Source organism: Falco rusticolus, chromosome Z (genome assembly GCF_015220075.1).
Source record: "Falco rusticolus isolate bFalRus1 chromosome Z, bFalRus1.pri, whole genome shotgun sequence".
NCBI classification, from domain to species: Eukaryota; Metazoa; Chordata; class Aves; order Falconiformes; family Falconidae; genus Falco; species Falco rusticolus.
This window is the reverse complement of record NC_051210.1, coordinates 62,677,576-62,702,399: the sequence shown is the minus strand read 5'-3', so window position 1 is coordinate 62,702,399 and position 24,824 is coordinate 62,677,576. Positions and strand designations below refer to the sequence as shown.

At 40.1% G+C, this 24,824-nt stretch overlaps 1 protein-coding gene across 4 annotated transcripts in view; it reads left to right on the top strand.

Moving 5' to 3' along the window:
- The first annotated feature begins 306 nt into the window (after positions 1-306).
- Positions 307-24,824, top strand: part of KIF2A (kinesin family member 2A) — a 42,126-nt gene continuing 17,608 nt past the window's right edge. Inside the window, exons 1-14 of one of the 4 annotated variants that reach the window (XM_037373987.1) lie at positions 565-574; positions 607-792; positions 9,058-9,152; positions 10,435-10,536; positions 10,966-11,020; positions 13,018-13,149; positions 13,688-13,788; positions 16,102-16,197; positions 16,950-17,004; positions 20,294-20,456; positions 22,516-22,606; positions 23,352-23,415; positions 23,777-23,868; positions 24,114-24,256. In XM_037373987.1, the coding sequence (XP_037229884.1) occupies positions 729-792; positions 9,058-9,152; positions 10,435-10,536; positions 10,966-11,020; positions 13,018-13,149; positions 13,688-13,788; positions 16,102-16,197; positions 16,950-17,004; positions 20,294-20,456; positions 22,516-22,606; positions 23,352-23,415; positions 23,777-23,868; positions 24,114-24,256 (1,253 nt within the window). In that variant the 5' untranslated portion in view covers positions 565-574; positions 607-728. Of the gene's footprint in view, positions 793-9,057; positions 9,153-10,434; positions 10,537-10,965; positions 11,021-13,017; positions 13,150-13,687; positions 13,789-16,101; positions 16,198-16,949; positions 17,005-20,293; positions 20,457-22,515; positions 22,607-23,351; positions 23,416-23,776; positions 23,869-24,113; positions 24,257-24,824 lie in introns of all 4 variants that reach the window. The other 3 variants (XM_037373983.1, XM_037373985.1, XM_037373984.1) reach the window with 3 other exon arrangements.

The window sequence follows — 24,824 nt, the reverse complement described above, 5'->3', positions numbered from 1 at the left end:
CGTTCCCAAGCCGGGGACAGGTCGAAGAGGCTGAGGCTGGCACAGGCGGCCCGCGTCTGTGACAAGCGTCTCGCGTCCCGGGCCCGGGGCCAGCCGAGCGCGGAGGTGCGGCACCGCGACCCGGAGCCTGGCTTCCCGCGGGCCGCCCTCCTCAGGGCAGCGGGGGCACCCATCTTGCGCCAGCCCCGCCAAGGTGCCGCGCTGGGCGGTGGCGAGGGAGGAGCCAAGGCGCCACGGCGCAGCGGGGGGGCGAGGCCGAGGTGGGGCGCCCCAAGACCGCCGGGAGGGGACGCCGGGCGCCCCATAACGGCAGGCGCGGCTTGGGGGGACCCGGCAGGGCCGCGCGCCCCCTTCCACCGAGGCAGCAGCAGCAGAAGGAGGGGGAGAAGGGGGAAGAGGGGACAGCGAGCGGCTACCGAAGGCCGCGGCGGCAGCACCTCTACACCCGACTCCACCGTCAGTGGGTCCTTCCGTGACGCCACGCCGCGCAAGCGCAGAAGCGCCCAGCACCTTTTATATTCGGCCGGCGCCGTCTCTATCTCACCACTTTTTCCCCGTTGAGTACCTCCCTCCTTCCCTCCCTCCTTCCCTCCCTCCCTCCTTCCCTCCCTCCCTCGCTCCCTCACAGAGCCGCCGCGGTCGGTGCTACCACAGCGGTACGCGCTTTTCTCGTCCCCGGTGCATCCGGCCTGCAGTGCTTCTGGTTTCCTCGGCTGCCTCATAAAGCGATGGCAACGGCCGACTTCGGCAAGATCCGGATAGGCGTCAACGTGGAGATCAAGCGCAGCGATGGTTAGTATGGCGGCGGCAGGGGCCGGCTCGGCCTGTCGTCTTGGAGCCCTGGCCGGGCGCCGCTGCCGCCCCGGTGCGCGGCCTGCGGGGGGCAGGGAGGGGCTGCGCGCGGGGCCCATTGTGTACGCGGGGCCGGGGAGTGGCCGGGCCTGGCGCGCGCTGCCGTTGTCAGGGGAGCGCTGGCGCTTGGCGGCGCAGGGCGGTTGCGCGGGGCGAGCGGCGGCGGCCGCCGCCGCGGGGGACAGAGAGGCTGCGGTAGCGCGGCGGGGTGGGGGGTGCGGCGCCGGCGGCAAGGCGGGGGGCTGAGGTGGGGCGGGAGGCCGGGAAGGTGCAGCAGGGATGGGGGGGGGGGGCGGTGGCGGCAAGGCGGGGGGCTGAGGTGGGGCGGGAGGCCGGGAGGGTGCAGCAGGGATGGGGGGGGGGGGGGGCGGGGGCTGAGGTGGGGCGGGAGGCCGGGAGGGTGCAGCGGGGATGGGGGGGGGGGGGGCGGGGGCTGAGGTGGGGCGGGAGGCCGGGGGGGTGCAGCGGGGATGGGGGGGGCGCTCGTGGCCGGGGGGTAGCGGGGGAGGTGGGCGGCGAGACGTGCGGGCGGCGTGGCCGTGGATGGGCATCATGAGGGGATCGGGGGGGGGGGGGGAGAGGGGCGTGGGTGGGAAGGGGAGCCCGAGGAGCCCTTGGCCGAGAGATGGGAAGGCCTTGCCCGGAGGATTGGGTGATGGAAGGAGGAAAGGCCTACAGTGTAAAGCAAAAACTTGTTTGCTCTGGTGTACAAGCTGGGCTCTGAATAAACGGCACGGCAGCGTGCCCGGACAGAAATGTCTTTGAACACTTCCATCACTTGATAGAAAGCTTGATGTTATTGTATCAGATGCTCTTTATGATTAAAATGTAACAAGAATGCTTGCTGATAATGCCCATGAGTTATTTCTGTGGGGGATCCAGTGTTTCTCATTTTGGTAAGTATCTCCTGGCGGGAGGATGCATGGTGCTGTCTAGAAATATACATGAATAAAGGAGGCATGTGTGACAGGTTTAGGGTGCTAGCTCTTCAGATTTGTCTGGTAGGAGAGAACTGACATGAGAAGTTCACTGAATTAATGGCAGGTCAGTCATGACCTCAGGTCTTCAATTTGAGTGGGAATATGTCATCTGTTCTTGGCCTTGGTGAGATCTGTGAAGCCTGCTAAACCAGGGTGGGGTTCTGCTGGGATTTTCTGGAAAGTCTTCGTATTTTCTCTTTCCAGGGTTCTGGAGCTTGCTAAAGAATAAGCAGATCTTTCTAAGAGAAGGAAGATCTGGAGGTCAAAGGCATTGAAGTTAGGATGGTTTTGTCAGGAGGCAGGAAACAAGCAGCCAACAAGCTTCATGCAGCTTGTCTTTCTTGTATCCTATACTGCAGTTCAGTCCTGCAATCAAATAGTGGTCAGTGTTGGCCGGACGCTATATTATACCTAGCCTCTCAGGTGGTGCTTAATAACTTCTGTGTCACCTGAAGTAACATAAAGGTGAAATGTATTCAGTTTATTGAACTAGGGGACTTAATGGTGCTGTGTATTAGATGTAGACAGGTGCTTCCTTTGAAGTATCTTTCTGTGACCAAGGTAATGTGCAAAATTTACCCACTCTTAAAAATGGTAGGATGACTGGCATGGTACATCTGAGATAACTTGCGGATAAATACCTGTATGTCAGTGCATCTGTTGGCCATCATGATGTGACACTTATTTATGAATTGAGCCACTTCAGAAACAAGTCCCCTATCTTGCTCTGACACTGATGCCTCCAGAGGCAATATGTAGCTGTAGCTTCTGAATGCTATGGTGGTGAGATGCTCTTGACAACCTTTTTTGAAGCCTGTGGGATGACTGCCATTGATTTCACTGTCACTGTAGCTTCTGAAAGCAAATAAAGGGAAGATGTTTTAGGAGGAGCTCACTAATGTAAAATAATGCCCTTTGAAATACGCTTAAAAGAGTACTAGCTCCCCACTCCCAAAAGAAACTGGACCTGCCTTGAAGGGAAGTAAAAATCCAGTATTCCCCTAACTGGGGAAACCACAGAAAACTTGTTTTGAATGTAAAGGGAAATTTTAGAGATTGGTTTGCAAAATGAAAGGTCAGCAGAAAAAAAAAATGAATCACAATGTGAAGAGATTGCAGATTTAACAATCATTAGAGAAGCAAAAACCATGACAACAGTGCTGTCTGTGTTGTTCCGCCCCACCTCACCCCCCCATCTCATTTGTTAGTGGCCTGCCAGTAAGATCTGTGAACTTTGTTTTTCTAAAGCACTGTCTGTGATTTTTTTTTTTTTTTTTACACAGAAATTGGATACATATCTTAGATGTGTGGGGTTTTTTTTCCTGAAATTGGTACCTTTCTAGATGGGGGAAGAGTGGATTAAGTTGGATTTTAGTTCAAACCTGAAATATACAGGCAGACATGGGAAACTTGATTTGGGTAATAACTTGAAGGACTTGGGTATTGCCGTGGTAATTTAGAGGATAAAACAAAATGAGTTGGTAGCTAGGGATCATTCACAAAAATAAATAAATATTAAAAACCCATATAATTTTAACTAAATACATTTCTAAAGAAAGCTCTTAATAAAATATATATCAGGTGCTGTGCGTGTTTAGTGACCCATTTGGCAGTGTGATAACACTATAAGGTAACAGGTAAGACAATAAGAAAAGCTGGCAAAACCAGAACAAATCTATATGATTAAGTAAAACAAAAATAATATGTACCCGTGGTAGATACAAAAGAGAACAAAAGGCTGCTTGTTTGTGGATAAATTACACTTTGGAACAAAAGAAAATTAAGTATGTTTAGTATTGTGGAGAAAGAAACATCTGCTGGTTTTTCTTTGGGAGATCAGCAGCAGGGCTGTCTGTGTAGTGCAAGCAGGACCATGACAAGCCCTGATTGCCTGAATAGGGATGTCATCACAATTGACATCACTGGAGATACTGAGCCTGGAATTCTCTTTTTCTATGGGATTTTTCCCCTCAAGTTTGGTGTAGGCATTGTTTGGTGAGGAGAGGATTATTTTTCACCTTCCTGGGCTCTGTGAAGAGTGGGAAGACCCATCCACCAGACTTGCCAGGTCTGGACCCCATAGCACAGGAGGCAGTTTTCTGGACCATACTAATTTTGGCAAATGCTGCTTCTGAATTTGCAGCCTCATGTTTCTCCTAAATGTGTTTCTTTTGTATATGTAACTAGGGCATTGTATTATTTTTGAAAGAAAGTGAAGTTTTGCAGTTTTAATTTTTGAAGACCAAGTGGCAGAGGGTGAAGGTCAATCCTATCCAGATGTCTCTAGATGAGATAATGTTCATGCTAGTTCCTCATAAACATGATTAGGAAAATTATGGCTATTTCACAAATGCCTGTTACAATCTTTGAAGGGATGGGTAGCTTGTGTTGCAGTGGTCATCCACAGCAAGCCTCTGTAGCAGATGTTAAGTTGTAGTGTATTTTTGCACTATGCAACATCTACTGTTGAGGCATACAGAAAAGCTAAAGTGCTCAGCTGACAGACCACTGCCTGAACTAATATAACAGATGTGGGCTTCTAAAGAAGTGGTAAGTTCAGAGAATGTAACACAAGCAGTAAGTTTCCTATACTGAATGTCAGGCCCATTAACATTGCAGTAGCCTAGCCCCGCTAAAAATAATTGCCTGGGTTTGAGCCAACAAGGCTTAAACAACTGTGTGATGGTCATAGCATGATGCTGCCGGGCAGAGTCCCGCTATACTGGTTTTGGGGGAGGAATGAGAAGGTCATAGTGGAAGTTGTGAGCCTTTCTTCTCCATAACCTGATCAGAGCCTGTGCTTAAATTTTTCATTATTATGGCTCAAAAGATACTTCACAGAACTGTTGCATGAGATGTGTGAGCACAGTGGCTTTTAGGGCCAGTGCACTTCAATCATGTCAAAGGGTGGGGAAGGCTGAGATTGTCTTCTAGCCTTATTTCTTGAGTCACCTGGGAGAGCGCCAAGGGGTTTGAGTCACATGTCAGCCAGTGCTGTAGCCCGGACTGTAATTTAGAAAACAACCACCCATATTTAACATTGCTAACTTAGGTTTCTGAAAAGTATTAGGAAGGTGAAAAGGCCGTGGCTTTAGTACTGTCATATATCACTGCTTCAGAATTGTGGTGGTTTAGAGAAGTTTTGCTGATAGAAAAAGTTCAGTTTGCTTAGAGGTATGGACCCAAATACAACTTGGTATATGTGATCAACCTAGGTTGAGAGTTAGTTAAATTGTTTGATTTAGCCTTGATTATTTGCTTTTGCTGCTGCCGCTTGAAGCTTTTTCTGCACCCATAGCTACCCTAAAGGACTCTTGCAATAGAGGGGATTTATTTGATATTTCTGCAGATGTTTATAGTTGCTTTCTTCTGTTTGACAAATGTTCATCAGATGACTAGGAAGCGGGAATGGAGAAATTTATGTTCTTGTATTGATTAGGATGAGAACATTATAACGTATGTGTGTTTAAGGTAATTGTAAAGTGTTGGCTTAACATACGTTCCTGTTGAATTACTGTATTTGGAGCAATATTTTCTGCATGCTCTAGTCAGTAGAGATAAGCCAGATGCCACACACTGTGTGACAGAACATATTTATACAAATAATAACCTTCTGAAATAACTTCTACATTACTTTTGAGCTCTACAGCAATGGAACAACTTCTCAGAAAAAGTTTTGCCTCTGATGTGAATTCTGATCATGTGAGGAGAGGCGCTAGAAATTAAAGACATGCTGAGTGAAGAGTCAGTGTATGAGCACTATGAGTCTACTTTTGTTTTCGAGATGTGTGTGAAAAGTCTTTCTTGAATCACTTGTTCATTTTTCAGTTTGCCATAATGCACATTTGTGTTTACGTATACATATTTGCATTTCGCATTTTGATACCAGCCTTAGAAAATGCACCACAAATCAAGGATGTTGCCTTCAGCCACTCTCTACAGATTGATTTGGCTCTTATGCTTTAGGATTTGCAGCTTGGTCTTGCTTTATATGCTAGACGAGGTTTATGCCAGCCTAATTGGTTGCTGGCATTCCTGAATTTCCCAGCTGCTGTATTCAGCTGTGTACTAGAAAACTATAATGGAATACTGTTTGCAGAGAGCAAGAGGCAATTGTAAAGATGTAAATGTGCTTTCTGGCTCTTCAATAACATGTAAAAGTTTTAGTAACAAAGAAATTTTACAAACAAGTTGTATGGGTACATTGCCAGTTTAAACATTATAGTACACATTTTCTATCTAAGTTGAGCATATTCGGAAGGTGGGCATAAAAGCCACTACTAACAAAAATTAAGTGTTTTTTTTTTTAAATTCAGTCCTGACTTTCTTGGCCAGGAAACAGATGAAATCTGGCACAGAGATGGAAGGTCTATTGTGATTCTTTTGTTACAGCATGCTGGCTTACTGTGTTTGTGAGAGTGTTCAGTGTTTTCTATTGATCCATCAGCCTGCTTTGATCTTCTTGGACTTGTTATGGCAAAGGTTAAACCTTTTTAAATTATTATTTGTACTCTGTCAAAAGTAACAGAGGAGCAGGTAAGAGGACTTGCGTGGTGGCTCTGTGACTAATACAGTGTCACAAGTTTCAGCTGTGAATAGTGCTTTTCTTCAAAATTTATAAAATGCAGTAACAAAGTATTATCATAATATTGTTCAGAATGTTTTGCTTAAGTTAGACCTTTTCATATATAATTATTCTCTTGATCCTGCAGATAGCTGGGCCAAGCCTTAAAAGAATAGCAGAAGATTATATCAACGTAAGCTTGAGGAGTCTTCAGTTCCCACAGTTTTTGTGTCCTTGTGGTTCCAGCATGCTGTTTGTGGAAGTGGTGGGAGCAGCACTCTGCAGAAAGGACAGTGGCTTCTGTTGCTATTTTGCTGATGGACCAGATAGCTAATTGAAACAGTTCTACAACAGGGTGTTCTTGCACGAAATTAAGTCCCTAGAGGCTATTCAAAGTGGAAAAAACAATGGAGAGGTGTACTTAGGATCTTGCACAAAGAAAACTTGGACAAAAATGCTTGTCCAAGGAAATACGGTGCAAAAGCATTGTGCTTGGTGAGTCTGCTTCAGCCCTGCAACCAGCAGAATTCAGCAGGGTCCTGAGGGCAGGATGCATGCCTGGACAATGTCCTTTGGGGTGAGGGGAAAGGGAGAAGCATCCATGCAGGGAGGGGAGGGCACAGGTGTGGTCCCTGCCTGCTCATCTGGCAGCACCTGAGTGGCAAATACAGCTGGGGCGCCTGTGAAAATTGTGCTCAGGAAGCATGAATGGAAGAGTTTGTTCAGACAAAACATGGGTGAGGGAAATAAAAGGCAGCAAATGCTAGAAGAAGGAAGCAAAGTGAAGCAAAGGGGGAGGATTAACCTTCTTTAGTGATGGGGTGAATCTTACGCTTTGAGCAAGGACAAGTGTAGAGGTTGTAAAATGTATATGTACTGTATGTTGCTGGGGAGGTGAATGCTGCAGATATGAAAGTAGTGGTGCCCAGGGCTGCTGCCTGCCTTGCGAGTCTCTAGAGTGCTAGGCTTTTCCAGTTAACTAATTCAGTTAGTCTCTTCCCCTGCATGTTATGTTAGAGTACATAGATTTGCCGTTACTGTTCATGACTTCCCCATAGTCTGTTGTCTTGCTTTATTTTAACTAGATGTGAATGTTGAGCAGCCTTTTCAATAAAATAAAGAGTATACATTTGTTACTTGTGCTGTTAGGTGAGGTAGTCCAGGATATTGGTCAAGGTTTTTTTCCTTTCTGTCCCTCAGCAGGTCCTAAGAGGCTTAGACTGTATAAAAACATGAACTTTGGAAATTATGATTGAAATGGCTAAAACAGAAGTTTGAAACAATCAGTGGAGGAGAAAACTGGAATGGATTTATGGAGGCTGTGCGCTTTACAGAAGAAGACAGGTGCAGGGTGGGGGAGACAGACCAGGACAGATGTGTAAGGAACCTTGCTGTGGCTTGCCCCTAGCAAGCGCTGCGACATATACACGGCCTGCTCCAGGACAGTCGCTTGTGCTTTGGGAGCTGCACATGGCTCCTGGGCACCTGGCAGGTGGGTCAGGGCGGGTGGAGTGAGAGGTGGCTTGTCCATGCTGTGGCTTGTTAAAGGAGGGTGTTGCAGGAGCAGTTCCATTGGGCTGTTGTTCTTTAGAAACCCCTGTTCTTGGTACTCAGGGCACAGCACAGATATGAAATCAATGTGACACCTGGGTCTTTGATCCTTTTGTGTCAGTGCATGGCTGTTGTGCTCTTCCAAGTGCTCCTTGCTAGTGTGCATAGGAAATAGGACATAAAAAAGTTGTGGTACTCTACATACTTAAGAAGAAAAATCCATATTCATACTGAAAGTTTACTTGTTTTATTGTACCTGGTGGGATGGGGAGAAGTATCAGAAAAAAGGTAAAACCTGTGGGTTGAGATAAGAGTTTAATAACTTGAAATAAAGTAAAATACGATAATAAATAACAATGGTGGTAGTAATAGTAATAATGAAAAGGGAGGTAACAAAAAGAGAGAGGAGTAAAACCCAACTGGAACATTATTCTCATATGAAATCCAAAACCACAGCACTGTACCAGCTACTAAGAAGAAAAGTAACTATTGCAGCTGAAACCAGGACATTGACTTTGAGTCTTTCAGTGGAGAAATCAAAGCAGTGGCACCTTGTCTCCAGTTCAGCAGTCTGTGTAAGCAGCTGGTTTTGAAATGATGATTTGTATTAGTGTTGCAGGCAGTTTAATTTTAGTTGAATTACTGACTGATTGGATGCCCATAAGAAACAGATATCAGAATACAGTTTCAGCAGGCTTTACTCCCATGTTGGGACACGTGATGTTGTATCAGCCTAGAAGGGGGACAGATGAGCCTTTGTGGAGCACATCTCAGGAGATTTTAGTGCCTGTGGGAGGCTCATGGTGTTGAGTTTTCTTCTCTCAAGAAAAGACAGTCTGAGTGGTGTGGCTTTCATGTGGTGTTTTTGGTTAAATTACCACCCAGTTTTCTGTTCATTGAGCTTTTCACTTGTATGCTGATTGTCCCTTAGAGCCATCACTGGTGGATCAGGTCTTCACACTGTGTGGCCAGGAATCATGTTCTATTTATCACCTTATTTTTGATCCTCTTCTTCCTGCCTCTCTCTGCACCTCTCAGTCGAGGGATGAAAATAACTTCTGGAAAATTCTTCCACCAGTTAATAAATGATCATTTGTGTTTGCTTTCTAGGCCGAATTCACCAAGCCATGGTAACATCTCTAAATGAAGATAGTGAAAGCGTAACTGTTGAATGGATTGAAAATGGAGATACTAAAGGCAAAGAGGTAAACTTAATTATTTTAGAACTTGGTTCTCTTTTAAGCGATGTGTAATATACATGAATATTAGTTTGGAGTTTGGACTGGAGACAAAAACAAGATACAGGCCTTAATTTACTTGATTCTTTGGTTAAAGTCTGTTTTGTCTTGGATCTATTGGGCAAATGCTTGTTTCTGTTGTATTAAATTAGACTTCCTGATCTCTGTGTCATAGCTTTTAAATAGTTTTTTTAATCTACTGATTTTGAACCAGATGACAAAGGCTCACCTTGTTATGCCCTTTTTACAAGTAGAAAAATAAAATTTTTGAGGGGGAGAATGACTTGCAGTTCAGACAGGAAACTAGTGAGAAAGCTAGATTAGAAATCTTTTTGTGTTTATATTATTGAGGACTTGAACTGCTGCTTTGTTTGCTTATTTATTTTTGGCAATTTTCTAGCCTTGCTTTTCCTGAGAAACCGTGTCTTCGTAACACTTTGCTGTCCTCTCTTCCTTTAAATTTTGGACCATGTTAGCCAGTTTCAGCTGAGATTTTGAGAAGCGTCTCAGAAATAATATTTCACTGGTTTTTGTGAAAACACAAGTAAAAGAAAAGTTGTCAGAAAGTCCTGGTGATCTCATCAGCTGAGCTCATCCCTCTGGACATGAAGAATCCATACAGTAGTGCGGTCTTTGAAAGGTCCAGCCAGAGGAAATGATAGTCTGTGGACATCAAAGCTATTTAAGTTTTTTAGGAAACCAGGTTTCAATAGATCTGAAGCCAGTTATTTTTAAGATCCTGTTCCTCTGCCCTTAAATCTTAACAGGATTTTGAATAAGGATCACTTAAAAGAAAAAAAAAAAAAGGCGTGATAAATGTGACATGGTTTCAACTATGCTTTTATTTTTTGGGTGGTTGTAATTCCTCTGTTTCTTTTGCACTGTAAAGGAAATTTCAAATAATTGAGATTGCTTTCTTTTTATGTCACAGAATGTCATATTTAGAAGTAGCTAGTATTACTGTGGTAATTTGCTGCTGTTTTCATTTAATTACTTTAAAAAATTACTTATTGGTCATTTTTTAATTAATCCCTTTTTTGAAGGGTGTATTTGCAACTAATACAAAGACCAAAGCTTGCACTGGTTCTATTGTATATAAAACAAGATTATTCAGGTTTTAGAATTAACAAATGATGGTGTAAAAACACTAAATGTATTTACTGTTTAGTCCCAAACATAACAAGAGACATGGACTGGGTGAATATTGTTTTAGGAATCAAACAAATGTGTTTTATACTCTTTTATACAGATCGAGTTGGATAGTATATTTTCACTTAACCCAGGTCTTGCACCTGATGAAGATGTTGAATCACTTCCAGCTAATACATCAATCAGAGTAACCAGAATGAAGGTTGGTAATTTCTATACAACATGTTCATGTTAAACTTACAGTACTCGTATACATGTAGTTATGCCTCAATTTTTAACTTTAACTTTTGTGTCTGTGGAGCTTTCAATAACTCTGTTCCTTTCTTTTTCCTGTGGTTAATAGGAGTTCCAAAATTTTTTCTAAGAACAGGTTGGGCAGAGAGGGTGTCGGGAACTAATATTTATATAACTAATTGTATGTCAAGGAAAAATATAGAAAAGGTTTTGGAGGTTTTGAAACAGTACGTATAGTTCAAGCAGTCTTCGCCCTGGGCTCTTCAGGGGGGGATTTAGCAGCCATCAACTCTGTACTGCTGATGTTGTTTGCATTCACTGGAAAGCAGTGGGTGGGGGTGCGGGTTGTGTTTTCAATAATATGGTGATTAAATAACAGAGATTGCTTTCTCTGTAGGTTCGACGAACTGCAGGAGCTGTTAAGAATGAGAACACTGCCAGAGACAACAAAGGTAAATGTTACTTATTTCCATTTCAAAGAAGTAAAAAATGTGGAAACTTTTTAACTTCCTGCTCATCTAACATTCCTCAGTAATTCTGCATGTCTCATTTGATATGTATGTGTGTGACATGTAAAAGACACGGTACATCTTTCTTAGAGTAACTCCTATGTATATTTAGGAATTCATACTGTATGAACAGTATTTGTATGCAAGTTTAAGCAGTATAGCGTTAGGAAGGTTAAGCTGAATGAACTGAAGGTGCTGTGCTACGTTAAATCATGTGTGGACTCTTCCAAGTTAAAGCATCCTTAATTTGCTTCAGCTTAATTGAGTGTTCAATATACACTAAGTAGTGTACTTAAATATTGAAAACATGAGAATTTTTAATTTAGTTTTGTGATAGTCTGTGTGTAAACATTCATTCAAAGAGTACTTAAGCCCTACAGGTTATTTCTCGCTCTACAATTAACAGCATTTTTTGTAGATTTTTTGCTGAAATACCAGGGGAACATAGGTGAAAAGTATGTATGGGATGAATGCAGATGTGATGTGTTTATAACATGAGAAGGAATAGTTACCGCTTATTGTTTTAATTTGCTTTCCTGCTTTAGGCTTAACTGACTTGTACTGATGATAGTGGTGGTTATTCTTCCAAACATTAATCTAATGTCATTAGTTCAGGATAGGTTCCGGTCCATCTGTTTAAACTTGAAAAACAAGTGGGCTTGCATATCTTTGCAAGTGTTCAGAGTTTTTTGGTGCATGATTGAGACCACTTGCGCCCTTCTGCCATTTGGCTCTGGGGATGTTAAACAAATCAAAAATCTTATGAGGAGGGGATAATTTTTTCAAACTAATGATTTAGATTTGGTACACCTCACTGATGGACTCTCATCACATCCATACATGATGTCATTTGCAGTAAATGGTCTGTTGGGTATGGAATAACCCTGTAACCTGTATTTTAGTATGTCCTATGCTTCTTACTATTGAGATTTGACCTAAGTATTTGTTCTTTGTTGGCTTTGTGATTAAGCTTTTCTCAGCACACTTGTCTTGTGTAGTCAATTTGTGCTCTAAACTAGATCTCCTACCATATTTGGAAGGATTTGGGCATTTATCTTGGCTGTCCCATTGAATACCTGTTTCCATAGTTGTCTTCATGTTGTAGAGTGACCTGGCCTTTGTTTGGAGTGTCATCTCTGGCTGCTAATCAAAACTGATACCTTCACTTCTGTTGCTGTTCTGGCAGACTCTTAGGAGTGTGTGTAGAAAATGGGTCAACTGAAGCAGAGGTGCTTGAAGCAGCTCTTTGAGAAACAATTTAAAGCATTCAGCTCTGCCAAAGAGGCTTGCATGCTCACCACTCCCACTGCTTTCACTGGGAACAGACATTACTACATCTTCAGAAATTGGTATCCTTAGCACAAGTAGAATCAATGCATACGTTTAGACATATTGATTATATCTGTATCCCAGTATAGTGTCAAAGAAGTTTGTTACTTCCACTCACAGGTAGAGCTGCACTTTGCTGCCTTTCATTTCTATGCCTTTGCTCCTTCAGAGATCGTTGGCTCAATGGGGTGGTACCATTTTGTAACATCTAGAGAACGTGGAACAGAGTGAGGCTTCTTTTGTCACTCGGTTTTTGGGTATAATCACAATATAAGTAAAATTTCAGCACTTCAAGCTTCAGGACTACTTATCTCCCAGTACACCCTTCATTCTGTGCACATAATGAATTGTATTAATTCTGCAGTAGAGTGTTTGAAAATATGCATGTGCAGTGTTAGTACTCAATTATGTTGTGTTGGTTTATGAAAAAGGCTGCATACCAAACGTCTTTATTAATAGATGTTCTACATGGATGGCTCCCCCTCACCCCTAATAAATTGTTGTGTCTGGAAAGGGGCCTTGTTTTATGTCCTCATAACTAAGTGGTTCAGAATTGAGTAGAAATGTTAACTCTTCTATGTCCAGATGAGCTTTGTTCTTTTCCTTTGCAGTGGTTGGTTCTGTACGTGCACGACCTAGTCAGCTTCCTGAGCAGCCTTCCTCCTCTCAACAGAATGGTGGTTTGCCTGGTTTTCCAGATTTATCTCCAGTTCAAGCTACAAAAAAGGAATTTGGACCCCTTTGTATGTAAACCATGTATCAAGGATTCATTCATTCTGGGCATTACATGTACATTCTCTTGGATTATGTTGTTGTCCATAAATGACAGAGGGTCTGTCTACATGTGCAGTTGTCTGTGGGCTTCCTCAAGGAGCTGTCACTAAACAAGTGTTCACTTTTGTCACAGTTGTGCTAGTATTTGGAATTTAGTTTTCCTTGATCTTTTTTAAACTACGGCAGTGCTGGTTTTTTTAATTTGCCTAGACTTTCATTTAATTCGAACCAAGAGATCACATGTATCCCTCCAAATATTTTTTTTGAGGGTCATTGTACTTACATTTTTTTGGTCATGTAATTACTGTCCCATTCCCATAATTTTTTTTTCTAAATGATTTTATGAATTTTAGAAATTAAATTACCATAACTATTCAGTACTAATACTGATCTGCTTGAGTTGACTTAAATGCATTCTAATTATTGACAATATATAATTGAAATGTTACATTGTAAATACTAAATACATGCAACACAATACTCTAAAATTATATCATTTTCTTTAAGCACGCAGAAAATCAAATTGTGTAAAAGAGGTTGAAAAGCTGCAAGAGAAACGTGAAAAAAGAAGGTTACAGCAGCAGGAACTCCGAGAAAAAAAAGCTCAGGTTAGTATTTTTAGTTAGAATGGAAAACGTATGTCAGCAAGAGAAATTTGCAAAATCATTGTGCTTTTTTCAGTCCTTAGTAATTTTTACGAAGTTCAGTAATCTTGAAATTAAATGTTTTCATGCTGTATACAAGTTTGATGAATAATTTTGGTGCTTGGTTGCATTGCTGTCATAGCTATTACTTTAGACAGTTTTCCCCCTCTTTTTCTTTCAACAGAAATAATTGCTTACAATTGCTTGTCTTGCCACGTGGTCTTTAAAGGTCGAGTGCTGATGAGAGCCATTTCTTAGGGAAAATATATTGTTGAAGATAATCAGACCTTTGGCTTTTAGATAGCTCTGTTATTCTACAGGAAGTATTACAACATAATGATAAATTGTTCTTTATGATCTTTGATGCTTTGTAGATCAATTTGAACAGTGATTTTTAACTTTTTTTTTCTTTAACCCAGTATACGCATTTATAATTTAGCTTTGCATCATGCAAGGAGCTTGGCAGCAAGTTGTTAGAAACTTGTATAAAAGAAATGAAGTTGATAATCCTGTGAGAAAAAATCTCTTAATATTAAATTAATTCCTGTCACAGTGGTGTGAAAGGTTTGGCAAAACTAGTAGTGTAATCTTGTTGGTGGCCCTATGTGTATGTGTTAGTCTCTGAACAGATAGTACCAACCCGCTACTGACATGAGAAGTACCACCACCATGTCAATAATTCAGGCAATCTACTTCATGGTTTATTGATGTTTTGAAGCTGACCTAAAATCACCTGTGAATTCATACTCTCTAATCTCCATCCATTTACTCAAATACAAAACATTACTGTGTCTTTATGTGTGAGGAACAAACATTTTTTTTTGCTTTATCTATTAAAATACTTTGTGGTATTACACCTAAAAGGTTCTTTTTCTTTTGTGAAAACTGTCTTTGGATATGAGTCTTAGCTCCAGGAAGCTCTGGTTTTTTTGGTGATCTGTATGTACCTGTGCTTTGTGTTGCTTTGTGTATTCTGTTGTTGTTGTTGCTGCTGTGAAATGCAGCAATAATTAGCCAAGCACTGTCTTCAGGTGGCCAAGACCTTTAAACATGGTTTGAAGAATATTCAAACACTTTTTCCATAAAAAAGCAATGCTTCTTCTAAATGTTAGAAGGAAATGTTTCAGCAGTGGTTTTTTGTGTGGACTTAACTGTCAGCAGTTTTTAGTTCACTGTCATTGGGGTGAACAACATCACAGTACATTCAGCTTCTGATTACCAGGACAGTTTTATCTGTGGTGAGGATTGGCTGTGTCACAGGTGTGGAGTCATGAGCTGGTGCCCTTCCAGCTTGTTAACCCCAGTGCAGTGCTTTCTGAGAGTGCCTATGCTGTTCCACAACCAGCTGTGATTTAGAGTTTTATATCATTTGAGGGGAGCCGTGAAAAACTTAAGGTCTGAGCACCAGAGCTGGCTACATATGGCATCAGCAGCATGTCCTGAAATGGTGTAAAAACTGACAACTGCAGGGAGAAGTGACAGGAAGGACATTTTGTTTATTCTGCAGAGCACCAGCTCAGCTCACAGAAGGCTCAGGCCTAGCAGGACTTGGAGGGGCTCCATGCATGGCCTCTTAAGGTGTCCATTTGCTCTGATACTGATGGCTCCAGGTTTAGGGGTGCAAGGTCTTCTGACCCTGGATGTAGTGTCCTGTGTATCCTTGGGATTGCTTCTGCTTTTTAGGGGGCTCTAGGACTGTTAAATGAGTTTGCAGTGCATTGTAGCAGTTAGCTGGGGACCAGTAGTAGGATCAAGCTCCTTTAACTGACTTGAATTCAGGGTTGTGTTTAGAGCAGCTGGGGTGCCTGCACTGGTCCCCTGGGGGGTGTGTTGTACCTGCGTAATGGAGTGTTACCCACTCATCTGTTGGACTGCCTTACTTTAATTAGCCTAAGTGTTGACTGTGTATGGTGTCTGGTGCTGTGCAGTTGATTGGAGGTGTGTCTTTAGTGTGAAGATTCTGGCGAAGGTGGAAGTAATTTTTCTTTCTTGAATAGGCTGTTAATGAGGCCTCAATTAAAAATTATTTTCTGTTAAATGCCAACCAGAACCATAAAATGGAAAGCATGTAATTGGTTTGCTGTATCATCAGTAAATTAGCTGCAACAGAATGGAAAAAGGCGTTCAACTTGGATTTGAGACACTATTTTTTCTCCCAAAATTTCAGAAATATTTCAGTTAATGTATATTTTTCTTTTAGATAAATACAGAAGATACTGAAATTAGTACATTTTAGGGAAAACAGTGTATTAGAAGTTCTGTTGCTTACTTCCGTAGGAAGTTGATGCTACAAACCCAAATTATGAAATTATGTGTATGATAAGAGATTTCAGGGGAAGTTTGGATTATAGACCACTGACAACTGCAGATCCTGTAAGTAACCCAGCAACATGGAAAATTTTAATCTTTCTGTGGTTTTGCTGTTTTCAGTTTTTTCAATGTATACTTCTGTCTGTAAATACAAAAATAAGTAGTTTATTAATATATATGAGTATCTGTTATAACTTGGGTTTATTTTTTCAGTAATTTGATTATATTAACATTAGTAGGTGTTGTAAGCCCTAGGTTACTAAATTACTGTTAATTATGTTATGCCATTTAAATATCTTTTTACTTTAAAATAATACCAATGTATACTAAGTAGTCACTCAGACTCTGTATTGTAAATTTTCCTGAGACGCCAGGGGATGTGCACACAAAACCATTAAGCTTCTCTGGAAAACCCTGCTGAGTATAAAGATTAATGTTTGATCTTTGAAGCTGATGAAGACCTTTGGTTTGCAGAGAAGTCAGAGAAGCAGAACCCTTAAATGATGGGGATTATCAGATCTCAGAGATTGTGACAAATTCTCTGTGGTGTATACCCTGTTAGAGCTGGATTTGCTTGCAGTATTCCAATATTTCAGTCTTGTACTCTACACTGTCTGCAGGGAGTTTTGTTAATGTATGGTTCTCAGTGTCAGGTTCTTGGCTATTGTGCAGACACAGGGGGCTTTTTGACTCATGGCCTTGGAAAATTCTCTTTGCTTAAATGATTGGTTAATTAATTCAAGAACAGAAGTAAAATAAAATATTACATAACTGGAATTGGGGTGCAGTTCACTGAAAGACCATTTCCTTTGCAGGTTGATGAACACAGGATATGTGTGTGTGTACGGAAACGACCACTCAATAAAAAAGGTATGTCTATTGAAGATTTTGCTGATTTTTTTTTTTCTCTGAAAAGCTATTTTCTGTTAGTAATACTGCTTCTGTTAAAAAGATCTAGATCAAAGGCGAAACAGTTACACTAGACAATACGTGATGGATCCATAGAATTCATAGACTCATCATAACCAGGATAAAGATGGGGAGAAAAGTAGTTTAACTGTCACCATTTGATGGATTGGGAGCTCAGGCACAGAGCGACTGCATTTTTTTTTCCATCTATGGTAATCTAGGATGCATTTGGTTGATCTGGGAATTAATTCTACTGTAATTTCTTCAGTATTCTTATATTATGTTTAGGATCACCATTCTTTTAAACTATCCTTAAGTGATCTCCTGAGCAGAGCGCTACCTGTTAAAAACTTTCACACACACTTTATGTACAAATATTTTTATACTTTGAAGTAGTCTTGTTCAGACATTAAGGGAGCAATTCAGGTGCTTAAATACTAATGTCTTACAACATGATAGGTGCCCAGAGGCATCCAAGACATGCTTTCAAAGCTAGTGCATTACAGACAAACTGGAGACTTTTATCCCCTGGTATTGGTGCTCAGGGCTGGGCAAGATACTCTAGGGCACATGAAATACCACTAAAAAACTGTTAGGCACTGGAATGACTCCCTAATGACTTTTTAAATACATGATTAGTATCACAACTTTTATTCTTCCTTCCTGCTCATCAACCTGGAGTCTTTATTAAAAAAAAAAAGTTCAGGTTTTCAACTCCAGTTAGATCCCAATCTTCCCATTAAATTTTTTACTTTCAGTGGGAAGTTAAGAATGCAAATGCTTCTGGATTGCAGTCTGTTTGAATCCAGCACTTAAGCTGACTTTCATTTTGAAGGAAGTTTCTTTCCTTCTCTTTCTATTATGGTTTGTTTAGCTAAAGGACTCAAAGAGCATCGCTCTGACTCTGAAACAACATGGGATGCATTTATTATTTTTGTACTGTCAGAACTACACATTGAGGATTATCTGGAGCATGTCCAGAGGAAAATGGGAGTATGTATGGGAAAGGAAAAACACGTTGATACCAGTATATAGTTAGTTTTAGCTTATAGTTAGTTAGTATATAGCGTATTTTTTTGCCTCCACATCGCTGCTTCCACTACTTCACTTTTTTCTTCTTTTTGACTTTTACTATTTCTTATTCCCTGATTTTTTTTTCTTTTGGTGATCTGCAAGGAATGCACAATCTCAGAAATTGGTTAACTGAAACTGTTTTGCATGACCTATTAATAAAGATGTTCAACATGCAGGTCCAGTAGCAGTTGAATCTCTGTTTCAACATTGAAGGTTATCTTTAATAAAATATGACTTAGAAACCTGATACATTTGGGGGAAATGTCACCATCTACCTGTGCTGAAGATGAACAAAGTGAAATTGCAGTAAATGAGAGCAGGTTATCATGGGGCATGAGTATTTTGTGAAAGTTACATGTCTTGGGTGTTAATGGTTTAGAGCTATTGAAAAACATAGTTCAGAGGAGTTTGTAGGAAGATGAGTGTCTTAAGTAAAAATGAGATTGGCACCAAAGTTACTTTACATTTTAAAGAATATGCCATTAGATTAATGGCTTATTTAGATGAATGAATTATATTAATGAATTCTATTGATGAAATCTATGCAGCGGATGAACCATGGAGATAATCTAATACCCACGTGATAGAATATTCTGAAAATACACACTTAATAAGAAACAGTATTTCTCATGCCATGTTTTAAAATACAAGATTATAAAAGAATCAATGATACTAATGTGTAACCCCCTGAAGAAGAAAAATAGTTTTTGTCAGTCTCACAAACACTAAAATCTTCAGGTGTTCTCAGCACGAATCATTTTGTGGATTGACTTTGCAGGAAGTAGGTGTTCTGATTGACACTTTAAGGTTTTATTTCAGTGATGTATATTTATAATTGAGAAATGCATAGTGCGTTTCAGAGACACTGTTACAAATTTTCATCAACAAGGAATACAGGTTGTCATAACAAATAGCTGGGAGCAGGTAAATGTCTTATTCCAAACAATTATTTAAGAAAAATCAGTTTTTGACTAAAACTAAAAAGCTTTTCTGCAAAGAATTTACTGTCATACATCTCTTTTCATCACTGTACCTTACTTCTTCTCTGTGGTCACTGCAGAATGATTGCTTTTTATTTCATTGCAGTGCAGCTGAAAAATTGATTATATAGTTACTTGAGTGCATATTTCTGTTGGTGTGTAACGTCTTGCAATGGTAACAATTGTACTGTTTGATCAGTATATTAACCAGTGAAAAGATGTCTATCTGATTCACATCAAATTCTTGAGCTGCATGCCTTAAATTTTACATAGAAATGCAAGTAGGGCACGTTAGTGATCCTGACTGTACATACAAAAGATCTTTATTTTTGTGCATATCATGGTTCACTGGGTTCTGTTTTGCTGATTCATATCTCATACAACAATTAGCAATAAATTGTAGTGCTGTGTGGTAATTATAACCAGGGATCTCATTGTTCAAATCACATTGAGACTGCTTTTGTTCATTCCCAGTGATAGGCAAGATCCTTAGCATTTTCAGCTTTTTCTGCTTACAAGGTAGTTTTTAGAAAGGGTTTTACTTTGAAGAAATTTTATATAAAAGATGTATACTTCAGGTTGCGGTAGGAATACACAAATGAAAATGTCTGTGTAGAATGAAAGGATTTTTTTTTCTTCTTGAAAGATGTGAGCATATGACTAACATTCAGGATTTAGGGGAAAATACAATGATAAAATTTTGAAATAAAGCAGATTATTTTAAGGATATTATTTTCTTTGTATTTTCAGGTTTGTCAGTCCAAGCAGTATAGGGCTTTCAGCGTTTCTCTGGTAGAGAGGTTATTTATGAAAACTCAAAGGTTATGGCAGTAATCTGTAAAACAATATAGAAGTCCCCAGGAAAAAGGACTGATATCCATGGAAAGTGTTATTATAGAATACATAACAAGCTACAATGATAGTGCTGCAATTAATGATCTCAGTTTTTCTAACCAGCTTTGTACAAACTCTTTAATTTCTAACAGTTGGTAGGATAGGACGACTAGACTTCCAAAATGAGATCTCTTACTTAGCAGAATACTACCTAGGCATCAGAAGCCCAGATCCATTGCAGTGTTGTTACTTGGAGGAGCTGTGTTATCTGAGATGTTACAAGAGTGTAAACAGTGAAAAAATGTAAAAAAAAAAAAAAAAAAAGTGTTGCTAGTTAGATATGTATTTCACTTATTTTATAGAAACTTCGTTGAAAGACCTTGACGTAATAACAATTCCTAGTAAAGATGTTGTGATGGTACATGAACCAAAACAAAAGGTGGATTTAACAAGGTACCTAGAAAACCAAACTTTTCGTTTTGACTATGCCTTTGATGACACAGCTTCTAATGAAATGGTTTACAGGTATGTGTATATGCTTTTTTTGGTGAATCTTTTTTCTCCTGTATCTCCAATAACTGTGGGCTTACTTTGGTCATTGTCTTTACTCCTGTTCTCTGTTACCAGATATGTGTATTGCTATCTCCATTCTTTGCCTGTTCACTTTTGGTTTAACTCTTTTATCATGAACTCTTCACCTGCAGTGTCATTTTCACCTCCATTGACCTCAGTCCTGCTCTGTCTGCCACCAAGCCCTGCTGGTTTCCAGGCTCTTTTGTGTATTGCCTGCCTCCTCAGCTACAGAATATTTGAACAGCTTCATGGCTCTCCATTTGCCTCAGGGTTATTGTCTTACTATGTGTGTGCAGCACCTGAGGAACCTGAGTCATGGCTTTTGGTCTTCAGGAAACTTGAAGAAATGGACAGCCCAGGCTCCAAAGAGCTTGCAGTTTGTATACAAGATAATTAAGAGATAGACACAAATCAGGACAGCATAGGGAAAGAGTACAAGGAAGGCAAGACAGGTTATATTGGTGTATTGCTGAGGTACTTGAGCTAACTGGGATACCGAAAGAAGTGTGGCTGATGTAACATGGAGGTGTATGGAGCTAGGTTATCTTGCTCAAAATGCTAAATCTTTCTGATTTAAAAAACAAAGGCAACAGACACATCTGTTTCCAGCCTCAATGTATTTGGATCCCTGTTTTCTCCTTTATGCTTCCTGTCACTTCCACAGCTGGCACAGAATAATACCCATAGTGCCTTTAAAAATGTGTTCAGAAGTAGCTGTTTACCTTGTACAAGTCACTCAGTGGAGTAGACCACAGTAGCAGGCAAGGTTAGACACGACTACAGCTTGTAATATTGGTATGTTTAAATACTTTGGAACTTTTTGCAAGGAATGTTGATATTCAACGTTAATTTGATGAAGATCATTTTCTTTATGCTTGGAACGTGCTTCTCGTAGCCTTAATGAGTAGTGACAGAAATATCTTAATTCTTGTCTTAAATACAGCAACTAGGAGGTGAAAGTTAGGATCATGTCCTGATGTTGGATGCTAACATCCTGTTGGTGGATAACAGAAAATTCATGGTAAAAATTATTAAAAGCCCTTGAAAATTAAAACTTCTGTCTTAATGCTTGATACAATTAGCAGGAGAAGGGTAGCAAAATGAAAATCTGTATAGTTGTTTACACCAACAAAAGAAGACTTACAAACAGCAAAGCTGTGCCCTTGGAGATTTCTGTTTCAAATGGTTGTCTACTGATAACATATTTCCTTTCTCAACACTGAAGAGCTGCAGGGGAGCAAAGCAGCTGGTGATATGTGCCTCTTGCAAGTTTTCCCGCTCGACAATCAGTTCTAATCTTCCTCCTTCCTGTTATTTGTCTTTCTGAGCATAGTGTTTAAATATGAGGGTTGTTTTTGGCATACAGTGTTGCTGTATTTTTGTACTGAGTTTTCTCCAGACAATTTTTATTAGTTAATTAATAAATTCATGACAAAAATGGAAAATACTGAAAAATGATTGTATTCATACTAAAAAAGTAAATCTCTGGTCTGTGTAGCAGTACAGGCTTTCTCCTTCTCCCTTATATGGCACAATAATGATTATTACTTGAAGGGCAATCTGCTTCAAGGCCTTCTGCAGCAGCACAAGTAAGAGCAAGATAGTTATTGTCATCTGCTCTCACCAGAACTGTGGGATCACAGTGGAGAAAATGATAATGTGGCAAGTTACTCCAGTTTTCTCCAACATACTAAAATTGCTTACTTTGTACTGAAAAACATTCTTCAGTTTAAGGGAGAAAGTAACTTTTGTAATTGTTTTTTTTGGTTAAGTTGTAATTTTAAATATTTTTTAATCCATGAGCTGCAGTGCTGGGTTGAAACTTTTTGTTAATATTAAAAAACACACTAGTTTGAATGCTAGTTCAAAAAAGCACTAGTTTGAACGGGTATGCCTTCTGCATTTTAAAGGAGGTCCAGAGTTTACATTTCTGAAGCATCAAGGTTGCAAACTTGTGGTAGTGGCCCCTTAAAGAAACTCAGTTTCTTAGGTACTGTTTTTTGCATTTAAGGTTTACAGCTCTACCATTAGTGGAGACGGTATTTGAAGGGGGAATGGCCACCTGTTTTGCATATGGGCAAACAGGCAGTGGAAAGACCCATGTAAGTATTTCTTATACATGTCAGCAATACACTTTTTATATATAATGGTTGTAGTTTAACCCCAGCTGGCAACTCAGTATCATGCAGTCACTTACTCATGCCCTGCACTCCCCCAACTCTCCCCCCAGCCCCCTGGCTGAGATGGGGAGGAGGATTGGAAAAAGGTAAAACTTACTTGTTGAGATAAGAACAGTTTTAATAATGAAATTTGTTAATAATAATTATTCCTGTCTTTTTTTTTAAATTATAGTAAGAGAGGGGAATAAACCCCAGAGAAAACACGTGATGCACAATACAATGGCTCACCACCCACTCCTGCTGACTGATGCCCAGCCAGTCCCTAAGCAGTGATGGACAGATGCTGGCCAGCTCACCCCCAGTAATATACTGGGCATGATGTTCTATGATATGGAATATTCCTTCAGCTAGTTTGGGCCAGTTTTGAGCTGTGCTCCCTCCCAGCTCGTGCACCTGCTCATGGGCAGCGCATGGGAAACTTGAGAAGTCCTTGATTTAGAGTTCACAGTACTTATCAACAACTAAAACATCTGTGTGTTTATCAACTTTATTCTCATCCCAATTCCAAAACACAGTGCTGTACCAGCTATTAAGAAGAAAATTAACTCTATCCCAGCCAAAATCAAGTCAATGATATACTTAAGTTCTAATAAGTAAAAAATACTGAAGTTATAGTTCTGTGATTTTTGTAGCGTATTTTTGATCTGTTGTTGTTGCTTAAATCTAGACTATGGGTGGTGACTTTTCAGGAAGGAACCAAGATTGTTCTAAAGGAATATATGCACTCGCAGGTGAGACTCTATTGGTCTATTGGATTTTGCAATTAGTTGAGATCAAGAAATTTTCTGCTCTGTCATACAAACATAAAGGTCTACATATTTTGCATTACAGTGGAGCTTTGGTAAGATTAAAAGTAGTTCCTAGATGTGTCCTTACACAGTAAAATAAATGGATGATTAATCAAGTGTATAATTTTGAGGTTTTCTGCATCATCTGTTGTAGTGTGGCAGCTTAAACTTGGTTGACTGACCCTATGTGTTATACTTGAAAAGTATGAGAGATGCTGTTACATAGGCTGTTATGCGTTGAGGGGTCTTCACTAAATAAAAACACATAATGAGGTATCTTTTTATTCTGGAAATGTGTTCATAGCTCGAGATGTCTTTTTGATGCTGAAGAAACCAAGCTATAAGAAGTTAGAACTTGAAGTATATGCAACGTTTTTTGAGATCTACAGTGGTAAGGTAAGTACCTGGTCTTTCTCTGAGGAAGGGGGGAATTTCTTTTTCACAAGTAAGATTTTGAGCTTGTCACTTAAAAGATGGTTTTCCTCTTTGTATTAAAATCTTTATTTCAAATAATTCTTTACAGTTCTCTTCCAATCATGTTTTTTCCATAGAATGCTTTGCATATTTTGATACAGGATTTGAAATACAAATGTCTTTTAAAACTCCCCTTTAACTGTTCTGTTCTGGCCCCCCCCCCCAAGGTTTTCGACTTGTTGAACAGGAAGACAAAATTAAGAGTGTTAGAAGATGGTAAACAGCAAGTCCAGGTGGTGGGATTACAGGAACGGGAAGTCAGAAGTGTTGAAGATGTTCTTAAGCTGATTGAAATGGGCAACAGCTGCAGGTATCTCCCATAGTTCATACCAGTTCTTCATTTGCATTAAGGAATCAGAAACAAGATTTTTTTCAGGTCTTTTCATAGTGATGGCTTTTTAAAATTCAGTGGGTTTTTTGGTGATGTTGTCTGCATGAAAGGAATCTGCCTAACTTTTAAATAAAGATATTTACAGTTCCTCTCTCTCGTAGAGAGAAATAACTGATTTTTCTACAGGATGTGAACTACATGCATTATGTAAGCAGCTTACAGACTTAAATTCACATCATTTATAACCTGGAATACTGCCAGATTCTTCAGCTCTAAAAGGCCTTGATACGTAGTGACAGAGGTTAAGCGTAACTTTTTTTTTAAGAATCTAGCTTCACTGTTTTTAAAATTAGCCTTGTGCTTAGACTACTGCCTGTGCAAATAAAAATGCCATCAGCATTTTACATGCAAACTCTCTGATTCTTTGAAATCTTTGATTATTCTTGCTTTTAAAAGGGAGGTAAAATGTTACTAATCTTCCATTTCTGTTCGAAGAGATGGAAAAAGAGGTATAATTGTAGTGTGTACATCCATTTATTAAGGTTGC